The sequence below is a fragment of the Gouania willdenowi genome, chromosome 10 (genome assembly GCF_900634775.1).
Source record: "Gouania willdenowi chromosome 10, fGouWil2.1, whole genome shotgun sequence".
NCBI classification, from domain to species: domain Eukaryota; kingdom Metazoa; phylum Chordata; class Actinopteri; order Blenniiformes; family Gobiesocidae; genus Gouania; species Gouania willdenowi.
Genome location: NC_041053.1, coordinates 38112626 through 38129697, shown reverse-complemented (window position 1 = coordinate 38129697; position 17072 = coordinate 38112626). Strand labels below are relative to the sequence as shown.

Here is a 17072-nt window from a genome sequence, read left to right as displayed (position 1 = left end):
TCAAATCCCATAATTTATCTGCACTGCCTGAGAGCTGTGACCAGTCGACATTAGCAACGGTCATCTTTACACGTCTCCCCATCTCTTCCAGAGTGATTTACAGCTGCACCGTGTCCCTTCCATTTTAATAATTGGCCTCGCTGTAGCTGGAGCCATATTCAATGACCGTGAGCTCCTCCTGGGGCTTTGCTTGATGTTTAGTCGTGTAGTAGTGGACGACCTTTAGGTTTCACAGATGTTTGAGATTTCCTGGATTCAAGCCTCAGAAGGGGGGTGGGGGTCATTGCTGTGTTTTAGTGAACTTGCTTGAGTAGACTGTCTCCAAAAACGCTTTTTTTAACTACTTGTTATTCAATTTGCAAATGAGGATGTTTAAAATACCAGTTGTTGAATCACAACAAGTCTTGAGTATCGCGGTGGTCAACCTTTTTGTTGTCGTGACCCCACTTTTGTCACAAATTTCTGGCGACCCCCAGAGACTTTTTTTTTCCCTCTAATTTTAAATATTTTTTCCCTCAAGAAGCGCATTGCATTTACTTTTTTTTTTGTACTATTTCTTTTCTGTTTTTCGCACTATTTTTTTCTTCTGTTTTTGTGAGGATTTTTTTGTCTGTTTTTCGTGCTAATTTCTTATCTGAATTATTGAGATACTTGGAAATTCCGCGTGAACATCCACGCTATGGATTCCGCCGCCTCAGCTGCACACCTACGGATCCAGTATTTTCAGTAGTCTACTAACCCTATCGACGTAGTCATCCTCAGCAAAGAAACTTGCTTTGTTCGAGAAAACCTGTGACATTGTTAACACATTTCTTTAACATTGAGCTGTTCTGCAAAGCTGCATTTATGAAATAATTTATTAACGGTATCATTACAGTTGAAACAAATCTGACATTGCACACCCTTGAACCAAGCAGCAGCCATGTTGAAAGTCTCAGCACTGTCTGTCCCTGAACCGCAGATATATTTGAGCCACAGACAGACGAACAGATGGATTCCTTGCTTTTATAGAGAGATGTTTGTTATCCTGTTTTACTAACACAGTGTAGCCAGTATTAGTGCACAAAATGACAATATGTCACCAGCTCAGATATTTTTATACTGCATTTTACTTGAACTAGATTTATATGTATATATTACCCCAAGGACACTGTTGCAGTTTTAAAAAAAATTTTTTTTTTTGGGGGGGGAAGGATTTAAAAAAAAAAGATTGTAACATTTTAGGCGACCCCACATGGTGTCACGACCCCAAGGTTGAAAAACCCTGCTGTATCGGCTTCACTGTTGAATTCTCAACCTGATTTGATCTTTCCACATCCTTTATAGACGTGGAGCTAAAATCTCCGAGCAGCGCTGCTGATAACGCTTCAGAGGCTTTTCAGACTTTTATACCCTTTTAGCCACTAAAGTGCAGCTGTTTTCAGTCTGATGACGAGCAAGCAGACGTTAACGTCCAAAGTCACTTCTGTGAGTGCTTCCTTATCATGGCAGGGTATAAAAACGGATCTTTTCTGCTCGTGTTGGAGATGTGGAGCTGACACATTAACTGCAGTTTTTTATGCCATGTTTTAAACGTCTCCTCTGCTGAAAGGTGATCAGTGTCCTCCTCTGCCCTCTAGTGGCTCGCTGCCATATAGAAATGTCTTCATGTTTGGCCGAAAGCGGGAGCGTAAGGATTTGTTATGGTTTCATTTATTTAGACGCCTGTTCCTCAGGAAATCCACTTTGATCTCCTGACATGTTTTGACTGTCAACTGCCAGCCTTTGTCAGAGGTGTCTGCTGATTGCTTTGATGTGACCTTTGATGTTTCCTTGACTTCAGTGTAACAATTCCAGCAAGATTATGTTTGTCGTCTTTATAAATAATGTTAGTTTTGATCATACTGAGTGTGAGCTCCGATCTAATGCTGCGTTCCAACTAACTGAAAATTTCCCGACTTCCTACATGAAAAAGTGACCTTGAACGCCGCCTGAAGTCGGAGTTCCTACCCGCTAAAATATGGAAGAAATGTATAGCGGTTTGAGATGTTTCCATGTTCTGCTGCTTAACTGAATTAAACTCAGAAATTTCAACTCTGAAATGCAGAGAGTTCCGAGTTACCTGGAACGCAGCATTGGGTGTTTTTAGTCGGCTCGCTTTCTTATTGGCCGTATTCTGTTTAACGTCACAAATCACAGAATCATGAGTCGGGAGTCATCAATGAAATCCGACATTGAACAGTTTTGGTCATATGTGTGCATGAGCTCCGATCTAATGCTGCGTTCCAACTAGCTCAAGATTTCCTGTCCTCATAAAAAGTGACCCTGAACGCCACCTGAAGTCTGGAAAAAAATCTAATAATATAGCAGTCGGCCAGATATTCGCACGTTCTGCCGCTAAACTTGGTTGAACTCGGAATTTTCAACTCAGAAATGCAGAATTCTGCGTTTCCTGATTGGCTACATCTTATTTAATGTCACATTTCACAGAATCATGAGTCGGGAGTCTTCGGCTTTCCTCACTCACACAAGGAGTTTAGGACAGAGGTGTATAGTAATGAAGTAAATGTTACGTTGTTACTATACTTATGTTTTTTTGATAATTTGTACTTTACTTGAGTTTTTTTAATCAGCATTTTTACTTTTAATCTACCACATTTAAAAGTTTAAAACATATACTTTTACTGCTTTTATTTTTGCCACCTTGTTACTTGTTACAAATTAAAATATGTAGATAATTAATTTGGAATCTTGTCAGAACCGTCTGGCCGGATTTTACGAACTCATCAAAATTTTTGGTTTCCCAGGGACCGTGAACGCATCTCTGGAACACGTTAATTTAAAAGACCGGTGTCATGTACTGAGTGCGCATCTTACTGGGATTGTATATGCGCATGCGCACACATGCGCACTACCGGAAAATTACATTTTGCTGAAAAAAAAAAAGTAAATTTTTCTTTATTTTGTTTTCAAGTGAAAGACATGTTTTATTTGTTTATTGGATTAGGATAGGGTTATAATCTCAGTATGGCGGTAAACTCAGTACGTGACACCAGACTGTTTACCTCGTACGGAGATCGATTATGAACATACGCATGAGCGCTACCGGAAAATGAATTTTCGCTAAAAAAAAAAAATTCAGTTTTGTTTATTTTTGTGGTCAAAGTGAATGAACACGTGTTTTGTTTATTGGATTATGTCAGGGTTAGGGCTGCACGCACACATATGATCATAATCCAGCTCAGTACGAGGTAAACTCAGTCCGTGACACTGTAACTCCGCTAATATTTTCTCTATCTGAGAAATCCCACCATGCAGTTTCTGAAAGAGTTGCTGTTTACAGCCAGTGTCAATCAATATTTCAGACAGACATTTGATTCAGAAATTTAATTTTCACACTATACTTTGAATACATTAAACGTGAGCTGGTTTAAGAATTTTACTCGTGATTTTCAAATGAGGGATTTTCATTTTTACCAAAGTAATTTTGAGTTATAGTATTTTTACTTTTACTTAGTTATTTTTTTTCAGGTACTTTGCACCTCTGGTTTAATATTGAACAAGTTTATTATTTGCAATTGTCCACCTTGACCCATTTCAGAACAACGCTGAACAAACCTTAGACCACAGGATTATCTGATAAGACACAAGATAAATGGTCGGGAAGCTGGAAAATTGGGACAAAAACAGCCTAAAGATGTATGTTGTAGCAAATTAATATATTTCCTTTTTTAAAGAGTGTTTGTACTTTCTGAAGTACTTTACTGAAATTTCTAACCCTTGACCAAATGTAGTTGATTATCCTTCTTGCTCTAAAACCTTCCTAGTGTTAAACTACTTTAATATTTCCTGACCCAGGATGGAAATGTTAGGGATCCTTTCCCAGCACTCCCACAGATCGCCAGCAGAGGGCGCACTCAGACGTGCTTTGGTGGGTTTTTTTTTTTTGGTGATCTTTGATGGAGTGAAAAGAGAGACTTGGACATGAAGCTGCCACCCTCCACCTGATCCTGTCTCTGGTCTTTTCTTTCTAAGTAGATTCTGGTTCCACAGTGACTCCTCCTCCTGCTCAGGAATCCATGGCACACACGAGCACGCGCGCATTTGACTTTCAGTCGACATATTGTGTAAAAGTGTAAATGACATCGGGCTTGTATTTTATTTCAGAGCAAACTGCAGGTGTTTATGTGTTCTAAAGGTCGATGGTTAGAAATAGAGAAGAAGACCTTGTTCATGAAGGACAAAATCCAGCTTCTATTTTACAGCAGATAAAAACGTGTTAATATTCATTGGAACAATTTTCCCAATTTTCCCAACCCCCCCCCCCCCCCCCCCCCCCGTGTACCCCCTTTGCATTTTTTGTCAAATCATATCATAAATACCCTCTCCATACATTTTCCATTTGTTTATTTTTCCTAAACTACCAAACTGTGTCTCAAACATTGGTTCCCATAAGGCTTTTTAATCTACAAATTCATAATGAGTGGAATATAAAGTGGAATGTATTTACTTTTTTTTTTAATTTCCATACAACTTTTATGTGAGTACTTAAATAATTTAAGGAAATAGTGTTTAATAAAATGGCCTCGACAACATAAAAATAATCCTGTTTCTATAAATTACAAGAAAAAATATATTTTTTATTGAGCAATATATACAGTAGTATAATGTTAGTTTGTGGTGAAATTGTTCACAAAAAAATTCCTACATACTATAGGAGCATTTACCGATTATTTTTAAACTATTTAAGTATTTCCGAGTAGCCCCAGGAGTACACGTACCCCTGTTTGGGAACCACTGCTTTAGAATAACTAAGAGGTAAAATCAGTTTTCTTTCAATGGTACATACTACCACATCACCATGACGATTTATTTTTTATCCCATTAATATAGAACTCCATGTGAAGACAGTCAGACATACAGGGAGATTTAAAGATTTGTGCTCTTAAATAAAAACACTAGAAATGTAATTGGTCCAGGGTCAGCCTCCTGCCTGTCCACTCCCACTGCTGTAGGTCTCCATAATAAAGCCCTACTTGACTTTTCAACCTCCACAATTCCAGCCGATTACATCTATTGTGGTCACCATCCTGTTGTTTTTCTCTTTCTCTTAACCAGGGAATCAAACTCTGGTTTAGTTAGTGACCTCCCTCCCTGCCCCAGGCAGTTTAGTTCATCAGCAAAATCTGCTTTCTGTCTCATTTAATAATATTTAAACCAAACCCATAAAAAGATGCTCCAGAATATTCAAATTTAATCATGCAGACCCCATAAAAAAATAAGAATTAAAACTAATATTATTGAGAACTTTTTTTGTTTTGATTTTTTTTTACTAAATACAATTAATGTAAACAGTTGGGTTTTTGGAAACTTTGGATTCTTCATTCTAAGAAGAACATTTAAATAAAACTGAACATTAAACTTCTAAACTTTTCTTTTATTAATTAACCAAAGTTTACTCTTCATTTCACTTTGAATACAAATTAATTAATGGGCTATTAATTTGAATGAAGGGGCGACTGAAGATCATTTTTTGTACTTAATGTTTCAAGTTATTTGATTAAAACAAAATAAAATATAAGGTCCAAGAGTCACTGAATTTACGCTGGCTTTGGTCCACAGACCTTATGTTTGGCACCATGGCTTGTAAATTGTCAAAGAAATATAAACTAAATGAAAATCTGATAAAAACATTTAAAAAACAAAACAGCATTTGTGAAATTATCGTATTTATTAATAATAATAATAATAATAATAATAATAATAATAACATTTCCTTAATAACTGCAGGCCTCATTTTTAAAAATCGATTATTTTCTTATTTTAATTCGATTTAAAACACTATATACATCAGTAAAGATAGGACAAAATGAATAATATAAATATCATATATAGTTTTGTCTCCTGTTAAAAGAAGTTAATTAGATTTAAAACGAAATGTGCATATATATATTTGTTATTGTATATCTTCAGTAGGCTTGAATAAAATTTGTATATTATTTTTAGTTTTTGACTTTTAAAACTGTCCAAAAAATAAAAACATCTGTCGAACAGGCCTCGTTTGGCCCGCGGTCCGTACGTTTAACACTGCATCCTCAACTCTCAGTTTGAAAAAATAAAAAATAATAAAATAATAATAATAATAATAATAATAATAATAATGTGATGACTTTTATTTAGAATTATAAAAAAGATGTTTCCAATCTGTTGCCGCGGCCCGTCGCGTTTCCACCGCCTCCCATTGAGTTCCATTCATTCCTCTTCACACACAGCCATTTGCCTTTCATTCATGGGACACTTTTCCTCCTCTTTCTCTCTCTTCTCTGTCCAAACAAACAAACGTGGCAGATGCGTGCCATTATTGCTCGTGCACGGCTGGGTGGAAGCAAGCTGTAGCTGAAGCTGTTTTATGTGTTGCTTTAACCTAATCAATCATGTCGACTATAGTTGTGTTAAAGGAGGAGCAGGAAAACATATGGCGCGCAGGGTGTGACAAGATGCATTCAAAGACCGCCCGCCGAATAATGGGAATAAAGACGCTAATTGAAGTCACGCCACTTCAGGGTTTGAAAGCACAGGTCAAATATTCCAAAGTCTCATTTTTTTTTTTTTTTTTTTAACCAAGCAGGGATGAATATTGTATGTGTTTGGTTAATTTATTTAGGGTTTGGGGTGTATGTTTATAGTCCAGTGGTTCCCATCTTTTCTGGGTCGTGACCCCTATTTTCATATCAGAATTGTTTTCTCTAGAAATAGTTTAGGGTTAGTGCACAAAGTGACAAGATGCACAACCTCAAATATATATATTTTATTATTATATTCTTATACTGTATATTCATATAGACAGATATATTTATTTTTATTTACATTTTCTTTGAACTAGATTCATATTTGAGAAAGTAATAGTTATTTGTGTGTGTGTGTGTGTGTGTGTGTGTGGTGTGTGTGGTGTGGTGTGTGTGGGTGTGTGTGTGTGTGGTGTGTGTGTGTAAAATAATTTAAAAATGTGAATTATATATATATATAAAATCTACGACGAGACATTTTAGGGCCCCCACATGGGTTCACAACCCGAAGGTTGAAAAACACTGGCCTACATGTTTTTAAACCAGGTTCCCAACCTTTTTTTTTGGATTGTGACCCCATTTTTTATATCAGAAATTTCTATCCACCCACAAAGATTTGTTTTCTTTTTTCCTATAATATTATATATATTACAGTATATTTTCATACTGTATTTTGTTTATTAATTTATTTCATTTTTTGCCCTTTTTTTTTTTCTTTACACTGTTTTATTTAAGCTGGATTTATATTTTAGAATGTGCACAATACAGTTGTTTTAATTTGGAAATATAGTGTATTTATATGTACATTTGTTTTATTAAATATTAAATACATTTTTATACATTACTGAACTTGATCTATTACTAGACATTTCAGGCGACCCCATTTAAAATCCGGGCGACCCCACATGGGGGTTATGACCCCAAGGTTGAAAAAACCTGTTTTAATTGTTCTCAAAATACTATTAACATTTTTTTCCAAAACGTCAAACCAAAAATAATCTTCATTTTGTGCAGATTTTTTTCTTCCGTTTTGTTTAGATTTCCCTGCAAAACAACACATCAGTTGCACCCCAAATCTTCTTGAAAATCATATAACCTTTATTTACATAGATGCTGATTAAATATAATGTTACAATAAAATTATCGCGTTATATACACAACTCAAGGGTAGAGGCTGCAGAAGCCTTTAATTCTCAAAACCAAAATTAAATCTACTATTAAGGGAGAAAAAGTTGTTTTCTTCTGTATTTGGCAGCTCCGAATTATATTTAACAAAAATGACCAAAAAAAAAAAACAAAACAAAAAAACGAAAAATCAATCTTGTCAATAACGTGAAATATTGAAATTCATGTTCAAATGTTTACACAGTTTGGTGGGGGGAAATCCTCAGGTAGAGTCCCAATAATAAATTAAAAACGATAGCAGAAAATAAAAATAAAGTGGAGGAATAAACTTTCCTCCAAAACCTTTATATGTGTTTTTTATATATTCCATTTTGTCAATATCCGTGCAAAAGTTTGGGAAGAAAAAAATGTAAAAATGTCCCCCTTGTGTCATCTTTTTCTTTGCTTTTTCTCACAAAATCCAGCCTTACTTTAGAAAGTCAATCGTCCACTTCTATTTCCTCCTCATCCTCCGAGAACTCGTCGGTGGTCTGGTCCCTGGAGGAGGAGGGCGACTGTGGGAACCCCCTGTGCAGTCCTGGGGGGTTCGGGGAGATACTGGGCGACCTGGGCCCCCCACCCTGCTGCTGCTGTTGCGCATCTTCCAGGTTCTCCATGGTGACCAGCTTCTGGAGGGTCTGAGGGGTGATCTTCTTCAGCGACTCCACGTCCGCTTTCATCTCCTCCAGGTCCTCTTGAGCTTGGCCCTGCGGTTCTGGAACCAGGTGATGACCTGCGCGTTGGACAGGCCTAGCTGCTGCGCGATCTGGTCCCGGTCCGCCGGGGACAAGTACTTCTGGTACAGGAACCGCTTCTCCAGCTCGTAGATCTGGTGGTTGGTGAAGGCCGTCCGCGACTTCCTCCGCTTTTTAGACGTTTGTCTCTGACCGAAGGCGTTCACGTGCTCGCGACCTTTGCACCAAAAACACACGAGGACAAAACCAAGCGCGTGCGAGAGTTAGATTCTACATAAGGCCTGGAAGCATTAATTTCATATTTACACACAATACTGATGATAGGAAATGATGTTGGAAATATAGAAACCTGGTGGAATTTGTCATAAATTCATCTTTTTTTTTTTTTTTTTTTTTTTTTTAAAGACTAAAGTTCGTATTTTCATTAAAAATGTGCATAATGAACACACTGACATGTTTTTCCTGCGCATGTTGCCAGGTTTCAATATTTAGGCTCAATAATAATGGAATTTATGTCATCAATGCATCATATTATTATAATATTTAAAAGGCTAAAGCTCATATTTTAATATCCAGGCAGACTAATGATGACAAGAAATGTGTTCGGATTGATAGAATATGAGCTTGATGGAACTGGTGACCTAAATGCATCAAAATATTGTTTTTAAAGACTAAAGCTCACATATTTTGAGCAGAAATTTGCATATTTACCTGACAAATTTTCCAATACGCCTGCAATAACACATTTTAGCACAATAGTAATGATAGGAAATCAATTCAGATTGTTAGAATATATAGTCTGGTGGAATTTGTCATAAATTTATCAATACTATTTTACTATTTAGACAATAATAATTATAGGAAATCAATTATGATTGTTGGAATACAAGCTTGATGGAACTTATGTCATAAATGCACCCTATAATATATATAGATATATATAATATATATATATAATATATATATATATATAATATATATATATATAATATAATTTTTAAACTAAAGCTCACATATTTTGAGCAAACATGTGCCTATATTTACTGGACCATTTGTCCTACACAGTGCATGCGTAAAAACGCATTTTGACATATTTTTCCCGTGCAAGTTGCCAGGTTTCTCCCGTGACTAAAAGTCATTGGATTGATTCCCATCTTTTCTCAGACTTTGTGACACTTTCTTACCTTCTGCTGCCTGGATAACGCTCACTTCCAGCCCTTTAAACGTTTTGCTGGCCAGCTCCTCCAGCGCGCACAGCGGGGATGACGGCGTGCTGATGATCCCGTTCCGGACCGAGTTGGATCCGGACACTTTGTCCTGCAGCACCCGGGGCGCACAGACACTCGCCTGCATGGACTTCTTGACGGACGGTTTGTTGAGGATATCCTCGATGCTGAACGGGGTGAGGGGCTTGTTGGAGTTGGCCGGCGGCGGCAGCTGGTCTAGGGGAGCCCGTCTCCTCATGTCCTCTCCGCCGGACTGCAACACAGAACCTGCCTTCATGTCTTTACTGGAGGTCATCGCAAGTCTCTGGAAAAAGTTGGTGGTCCACAGGTTTCCCTTTAATGCTCTCCGAGACCTCCACTTTTTAATGTGAACCCCCAGGAACAGCAGCTTGGCTCGGTTCAGAGCTTTTTTCCAGAATAACCAGCAGCAGCAGCATGCTGCAGGACGCGTTACTCCCTCAGAGAGTCCCCGTCCCTCTGCCAAACTCCATGCGGATCTTTAGGAAGTAACAAACAAAGCTGGAGGGCGTGAATCCTGCAAACAGAAACTCTTTCTCAGGCACCGAGAGAGAGAAAAAAGGGAAGCGACTGCTAACGAGTTATTGTTGATTGGGCGAAGTTCAATTAGAGAAACACTATACACTACTTGCTGACCCGCTGCTGCGTCTTAAAGGGCCGGAGCGTAGAACTAATTGGACGTGGGGAATAGGAGGAGTCTGTTGGTGCAAAGATGCCCTCAGATGTCTGTGCGTGTGTTTCCCTCTGCTGGGCTTTTTCTTTTAGAAAGTGAGAGTTTGATGGTCGTGTTGAAATACAGCCTCCAGCAGCGTTATAAAAAAAAAAAAAAAAAGAAAAGAAAAAAAAAAAAAAAGTTAAAGAGGGAAGGTGATCAGCAGGAGCGACTGGCATTTCTGTGCGTAATTACGCACAAGGCGTTTAAATAATGTGGGTGTCTTCATAGTATTTCAACAGTGAACACACTTTCTAATTTATTTGAATCCTTGTTTTTTTAAAAAAAAAAAAAAAGTTAAAGAGGGAAGGTGGAGTCCCTGGCTTTTTTTTTTTTTTTTTGCGTATTTACGCACAAGGCATTTGGATGATGTGTTTTTCCAATAGTGAACACATTATGATCCGGTGCAGTTTGTATTTTTTTAAGTACCTCGTTGTGAAAAAATGAGACATCACAGAGCACATTTTTAAGTGTAGCCCAGTGGTTCTCAACCTTTTTGGATCGTGACCCCATTTTGATATCAATAATTTCTGGCGACCCCAAAGACATTTATTTATTTATGTTTTTTTTTTTTTTTTTATTGTTTTTTTTAAATTTATTTTATTTTCTTCCTTTTCTTAATACTGCATTTTATTTTTTAGTATATTTTTATTTGACAATGTGAAATTATAGAATACAGTTGTTTAAGATTGTGTTTTATTTGAAAAATAAACATACATTTAAACTCATATATGTGTGTGTGTGTGTGTATATATATATATATAATATATACACACACACACACACACATATTTCAGGCGGACCCCACATGGGGTCCCGACCCCAAGGTTGAAAAACACAGCTGAAGCCAATGGGCCTCGGCTTTGTTTTATTCTGGAAAAATAATATGAAATGTAATTTCTAAGAATTTGATTTATAATTTTTTTATTTATTTTTCCTGTGTTGTGGGCGAATCTGTCGCTGCTGGAAGAACAGAATAATTCATTGTTTTGAAAGTGATGTAAATGTGGACTCAGGGTTTTTATAGGACGGTAAAGGGTTTGGGTTTTCTCTCGCGTGAAGCGGTAAAGGTAAGAAAGTGAATTAGAGTCAGAAAACACACCATGTTTTATTTGGGGATGAAGAAAACGCACATTTGTTGACATTTCTCCATCTTTACGCGTGATAATTTGAGGGTTGCATTAAACCAGGCCCTGTAATGGTCACATACATTTTCATACTTAATGCACTGCCTTAGAACTAAAAAATAAATAAAAATAAATCACAAATGCAACGAATGTACAATTTCAATAACATGATTATAATTTTTTTTAATCTGATGAACTTGTACATTAATATTTTTTGTCTTCAAAATATATTCTAGAAATATTAGATCATTTCAGAGCCCTACAGGGTTTCCCTCCCACCAACCAGGAACCCATTGCGCACAATCCCGTGCCAACAGCAGCATATGGTGCCATTGGTTTAGGGACAGCGCAGTAAAACAGCAGGAAATTCCATTATCCCACTCGTAGGGCGACCCTTTTGTGAGTGCACTGAATGCATATTTTTACCATAACAAGCCGCTGGACGTTATGGGCATAGCATAAATGTGGTTTGGGATTTTGGGTGGGGATAGAACCACGCACGCGTCGTGTCTGCAGACAGGCGTGCACGTGCAGGTACACGAAACGTATTACTATCGCAGTGGATGTAATTCAACCTGACGTTAAAATGCAAAATGGAGAAGTGTGATGGGGGACTCACGCGGTTTTCTGCATTTTTCTGCATTTATAACAAAAAAAAAAAAATGTTTTTCTTTTTTCGTTTTGGTTTTTTTTTTTAAACAATGTTTTATATATTTAGAGAAAAGGTGTTTTTTATTAGTATATTCAGTATATCCTTTATTATTAGAGCAATAAATACATCGTTTTTTATTATATATATATATATTTATTTTGCTTTATTTATTGCATCTTTGAGATGTTCCGATCTGGATGATTCAGTTCTGGTTTGATTTGTTTTACGCACGCATAGGCCGCAGACCTCTGTAACGTAACGTTTTCATTCTTATTTTTTATTTTTTGGACTGAATTTGAACGTTAATTAGAAACAGAGCAGCTGACATCATCGATCATCAGCTGGGTGGGAGGGAGGGAGGGGGGGTTTAATTGGAGCATTCTCTTTGATTTCACTTCCAATCACACAAAGCGCATTCCTAACCTCAAATGTGGAGCTTTTATGTTTTTTTTTTTGTTCTTTTATATAATAAATGTGATTTATCTTCGTGAAATATAGGGTATCAAATATTTCCCTATTGTATGTACACTTGCAGATGGCTATAAGCAGTGAGCATTGATGAAATGCGCTACTTTTTAAAGGCATTCCTGAACAAATAAAGAAAGGGGGAAAGGCTTTCCAAACGGTGAGGAAAACCCCTGCAGTGAAAGCGGCCTTTCTGTCATTAATCACCAAATAATTGAGACCCAGCGCGGATTTCACAGACAATTTCAGGTGTTCGTTTCAAAACCAAAGAAAAGGACGAAAAAAACAAAAATAAAACAGTCCTCAGATTAGTATTCGTTAGGGTTACACTAATGTGACAGGTTTAAAAAACAAAACAAAAAAAAAACACGATTTTTACGATAAAAAACAAACTGTAAAACAAATTTTTTTTTCTTTATGTATTTAATCTTTATTTATTTATGTGAAACTATTAACACAGAGTTATATAGCGACTGTTAATGCATTTTGGCTTTAGAAGATATTTATTCTTAAACGCAGTCATAAAGTCAAAGCTGCTAATATGTTTCTTAAACAAAGAGAAAAAAAACCCCATAATCTTTTTTTAATAACGAAATTGTTGATACAACTTATTAAATAATTCATAGTTTATTCGATCATTTATTTATTTGTTTATTTATTTGTATGTTTATTTGGCGGCCTCGTGTCGGCGTGCTTTCGCCTCTAACCGCTGCTGTTTGGGAGGAATCATCATCATCATCATCATCATCATCATCACATCATCATCATCATCATCACATCATCCTGTCGCATCACCGTGTGTTACAAAAGCAAACAGCTGTAAACGCCTGTCGGTGAGCAGGATGATGATGATGATGATGATGATGAGGAGGAGGAGGAGGAGATTGCTGCAAAGGGCTGGGAGGAGGAGGAGGAGGAGGAGGGGTGTGTTCGTTGTCTGAGGCCTGCAGGTCAGGATCAGATGTGATACTATTTATTTAATTTTATTATTTATTTATTTATATTTGTTTATCTGTGTGTCGCCTGCTATTTCCTTTGCTCACAGATGTTCCTGAACGCACCATGTCTTCCCACACGCGCAGGTATCGTCCTCGCTTGTCATTGGCTGCCCCTGCAGCACATGCAGGCTCAATATTTGTCCCCAGGTTTCCATCCGAAAGCCCCGCCCCCTTTTTCCCTCATTATGTCGCGTTAATAGCTGCTGACGATGATGACGATGATGATGATGATGATGATGATGATGATGATTTGATTCCTAAAAGAGAAGAAGTGTGAGTGTCAGACATGATGTGAGAAGAGGAACAAAAAGCTGCAGTCTTCATCTTTAGTGTTGTTTTTTTTTTGTTGTTTTTAATCAAACCTGCTGTCAGTGAACGTCTCATAATAAAGGACTCGATGATTGGCTAATGCACATAAGTCTGGATTCACAAAGCTTTTAGCCTCCAACATGCAGCTATAGCATCATTTTACTGTAGTTCTTTTTAACATTTTTTTTTTTTTTTTTTAATCTACTTTTAAAAATTCTTGTTGGAATTTTTCATCCTTCTGCACTTCATGCAGTTGTACGGAAGATGATAAGGGCCAATTTTGAAAACAATCTTGAGCAAATCAAGAATAATGTCGAAATTAAAGTTACAATTTCAAGAATGAACTCCAAATACAATATTGTAATAAAAGTCAAAGGTCTGCTAATGAAGCAGACCTTCATTAGCAGACATTTTTTAAAGCTTTTTTTAAATATTAAAAATCAATTAAATGTTTTTTTGTGTTCATTTAGGTTACATAAAATCAAAAATGTTAATTTGTTTTGCAAGGCAAGGCAAATTTATTTGTATAGCGCATTCCATACTCAATGTGCTTAAAACGTGCAACAGAAACTGACTGTTTTTTTAAATTTTTTTATTTGAACCTTTATTTTACAATACAAAATTTGTTTTCTTGAATCACAACAAATTGATTGTATTGTTTATAACAAAGTAAAAGTCGTTTTTCGCCAATGCTGCAATAAAGAACTGGGCTTCTCCAAATGCTTCTTTGGCAGTGGACATTAGTAACTTCACCTTTAGGTTTAGTTTTTACTTTAATGTATGTGACTGTATATCAATTATGGCTGTGTTTTCACTGATGGTAAGGTATAACGTCCCAACGTGCTATACTACGGCCTACAGCGTCGGTAGCTCCCCCGTAGCTCTGCTTGCTAGCTAACACGCCCCAGGTGTTGGATATTCAGAATTTGGGTTTAATGAGATATTTTTTCTCTTTTAGCTCATAAACACGTCGTCGTAATCTCTTTAAGGACTTTGAAGAGATATTGCCAAAAGCTTTTGATGGAGACTGTTGTCGTATATGGTGAATTTGCCCTCGTCAGCTTCCATAGACTCCACATAAAGAGTGAATCTATGGCTTTAAGACTAGATGGTTCTAGATCTGATCAGAAGTGTGACTTTCTCAATGAATAAAACGGTTTAAATGAAGTGAACTAAGCAGAGAGTGTGTTTCTATCAGACGTGTTCATCATTGTAAGCTCCATAAGCATGAACGTGTTCACCTTTAACACGCAGCCCAGCCTGTCCACCCACTCGCTCCATGAACCTCCTCGCTGCTCTTTAACGGTTCACTGGGGCCTGTTTGAGATCATCATGTATAGATGCTTTAAGTTCACAGTCTGAAACCAGACATTCACATTTACACGAGAGGAAAAAAAACCTTCATGACAGATTATAAATGTGTTTAGGTCCTTTAGATCAGGTGTTCTCAACGTTGGGGTCAGAAACCCATTTGGTGTCACAAAACACTGAGCGGGAGTCGCCAGATGCCTTCAAGAAATTACGAATAAACAATTTGAGCCCAATTTTGCTTATTTTTACCCTTTTTTTGCCACTACACCCAAACCCAATCACCATTTTTGAAATCATTTCATCATCACTTTTCTTGCCTTTTTGCTTCTTTTAATGCATTTTTGTTACATTACTCTCAGTTTCTGTTACATCTTCATCAAATTTCAATGCATTTTCTGCACATTTTTTTCACGTTAAAGACATTTTTTGCACTTATTAACCCTTTCCACCACTTTCCCACATAATGTCACATATGTTGACCCATCAATATCACTTGTAACCACCTTTTCCCATATTTAATGCCTGTATGTGCTAATTAACCACATCGCAGTTTGTCATTATTTGCCAGTTTAAACTAATTGTTGATACTTTTAAATATCTTATCCCAATCCCCCCTCCCCCCCATTTCTGCCATTTTTAAGCCAATATTGACACCCTTTTACCACTTTGGTCTGTGGTTTTTAAAAAGCAGTGGCTATTCGTACGGTTGCCGTATCAATATACCGACATTCTATCCGTACGCAGCGCCTCTGTTTGGCCAATTTAGGTCACGTGACTAGACTAACTTTGAAAATTGTTGCGGTATAGGGTTGTAACCTAACCCTAACCCAAACCCTAACCCTAAACGCTACATACTTGTACTTCGGTAACCGTACCAATATCACTTTCTTTTTTTCAAATCCCATTTCACCACATTTTCCAACATTTTTGGTCACGTTTTAACCGATTATTATTTCTGATTAAAACAAAGATTTATATCTTGAAGATCACTATATCTGGTGCAAATAATAACAATAACAACCTTCCTGGATAACAGTGGATATTATTCAGATAAATAATTATGGTATCACAGATTCATAGAATAATGGACCATCATTTTACTGACTTTATGGATGGACCCCAAAAATCTCTCCCCTTTATCTCCCCTTATAGATGGTCCTGTCTCCACATGACTGTTATTTAGCATAGGTCACGAGCTAAGGTGGTAGAGGGGTCGTCTTCTGATTGAGAGGTTGGGGGTTCAATCCCAGTCTATACCTGTCCATATACACAGAAGTGTCCTTGGGCAAGACACTGAACCCTAAGTAGCTCCCAGCGGTCGACCGGCACCTTGCACGGCAGCTCAGTCCCACTGGTGTGTGAATGAGTTGATATTGTAAAGTGTTTTGGGACTACTTCAGTGCAGGCATAAAAGCATTATATACCGTAAATCAAGTCATTTACCATATGTGTGCATACATTTGATTGATTCATCTTTTAATTTCAGAAATACTGAAGATCTTTGATTAAAAAGGACTATGTTTTTTTTTAAAACAAATAATTGGCCTTATTGAATTATGTCAGTTTGCAGTTATTATTAAAAAAGGATTAAGGTTGAGCTTTATTTTAACACACACGCACGCACGCACGCACGCGCGCACACACATACACACACAGTTTCTAGTTATAGGATTTGGGCGAAATGGCCTCAGCCTGAACTCTCCACACACCATGATTAGAGTTATATGACCTTTATTAATGACTTTTTAAAGTCAAGAATGGAAAAAGAAAACAATCAAAAAATAAAACATGAATACAAGTGGTACGAAGTCAGGTTGGATCATTAAAACATTTTATTGGTGTTGGTTGGT

General features: G+C 37.0%; 1 protein-coding gene across 1 annotated transcript; it reads right to left on the bottom strand.

Moving 5' to 3' along the window:
• Positions 1 to 8139: 8139 nt before the first annotated feature.
• On the bottom strand, positions 8140 to 9985 carry LOC114471314 (transcription factor LBX1). Its single transcript, XM_074783819.1, is given in 3 exon segments — positions 8140 to 8403; positions 8406 to 8621; positions 9589 to 9985. Coding segments are annotated over 3 exon segments (807 nt in total). The 5' UTR covers positions 9926 to 9985; the 3' UTR covers positions 8140 to 8149.
• Between the last annotated feature and the right edge of the window lie 7087 nt (positions 9986 to 17072).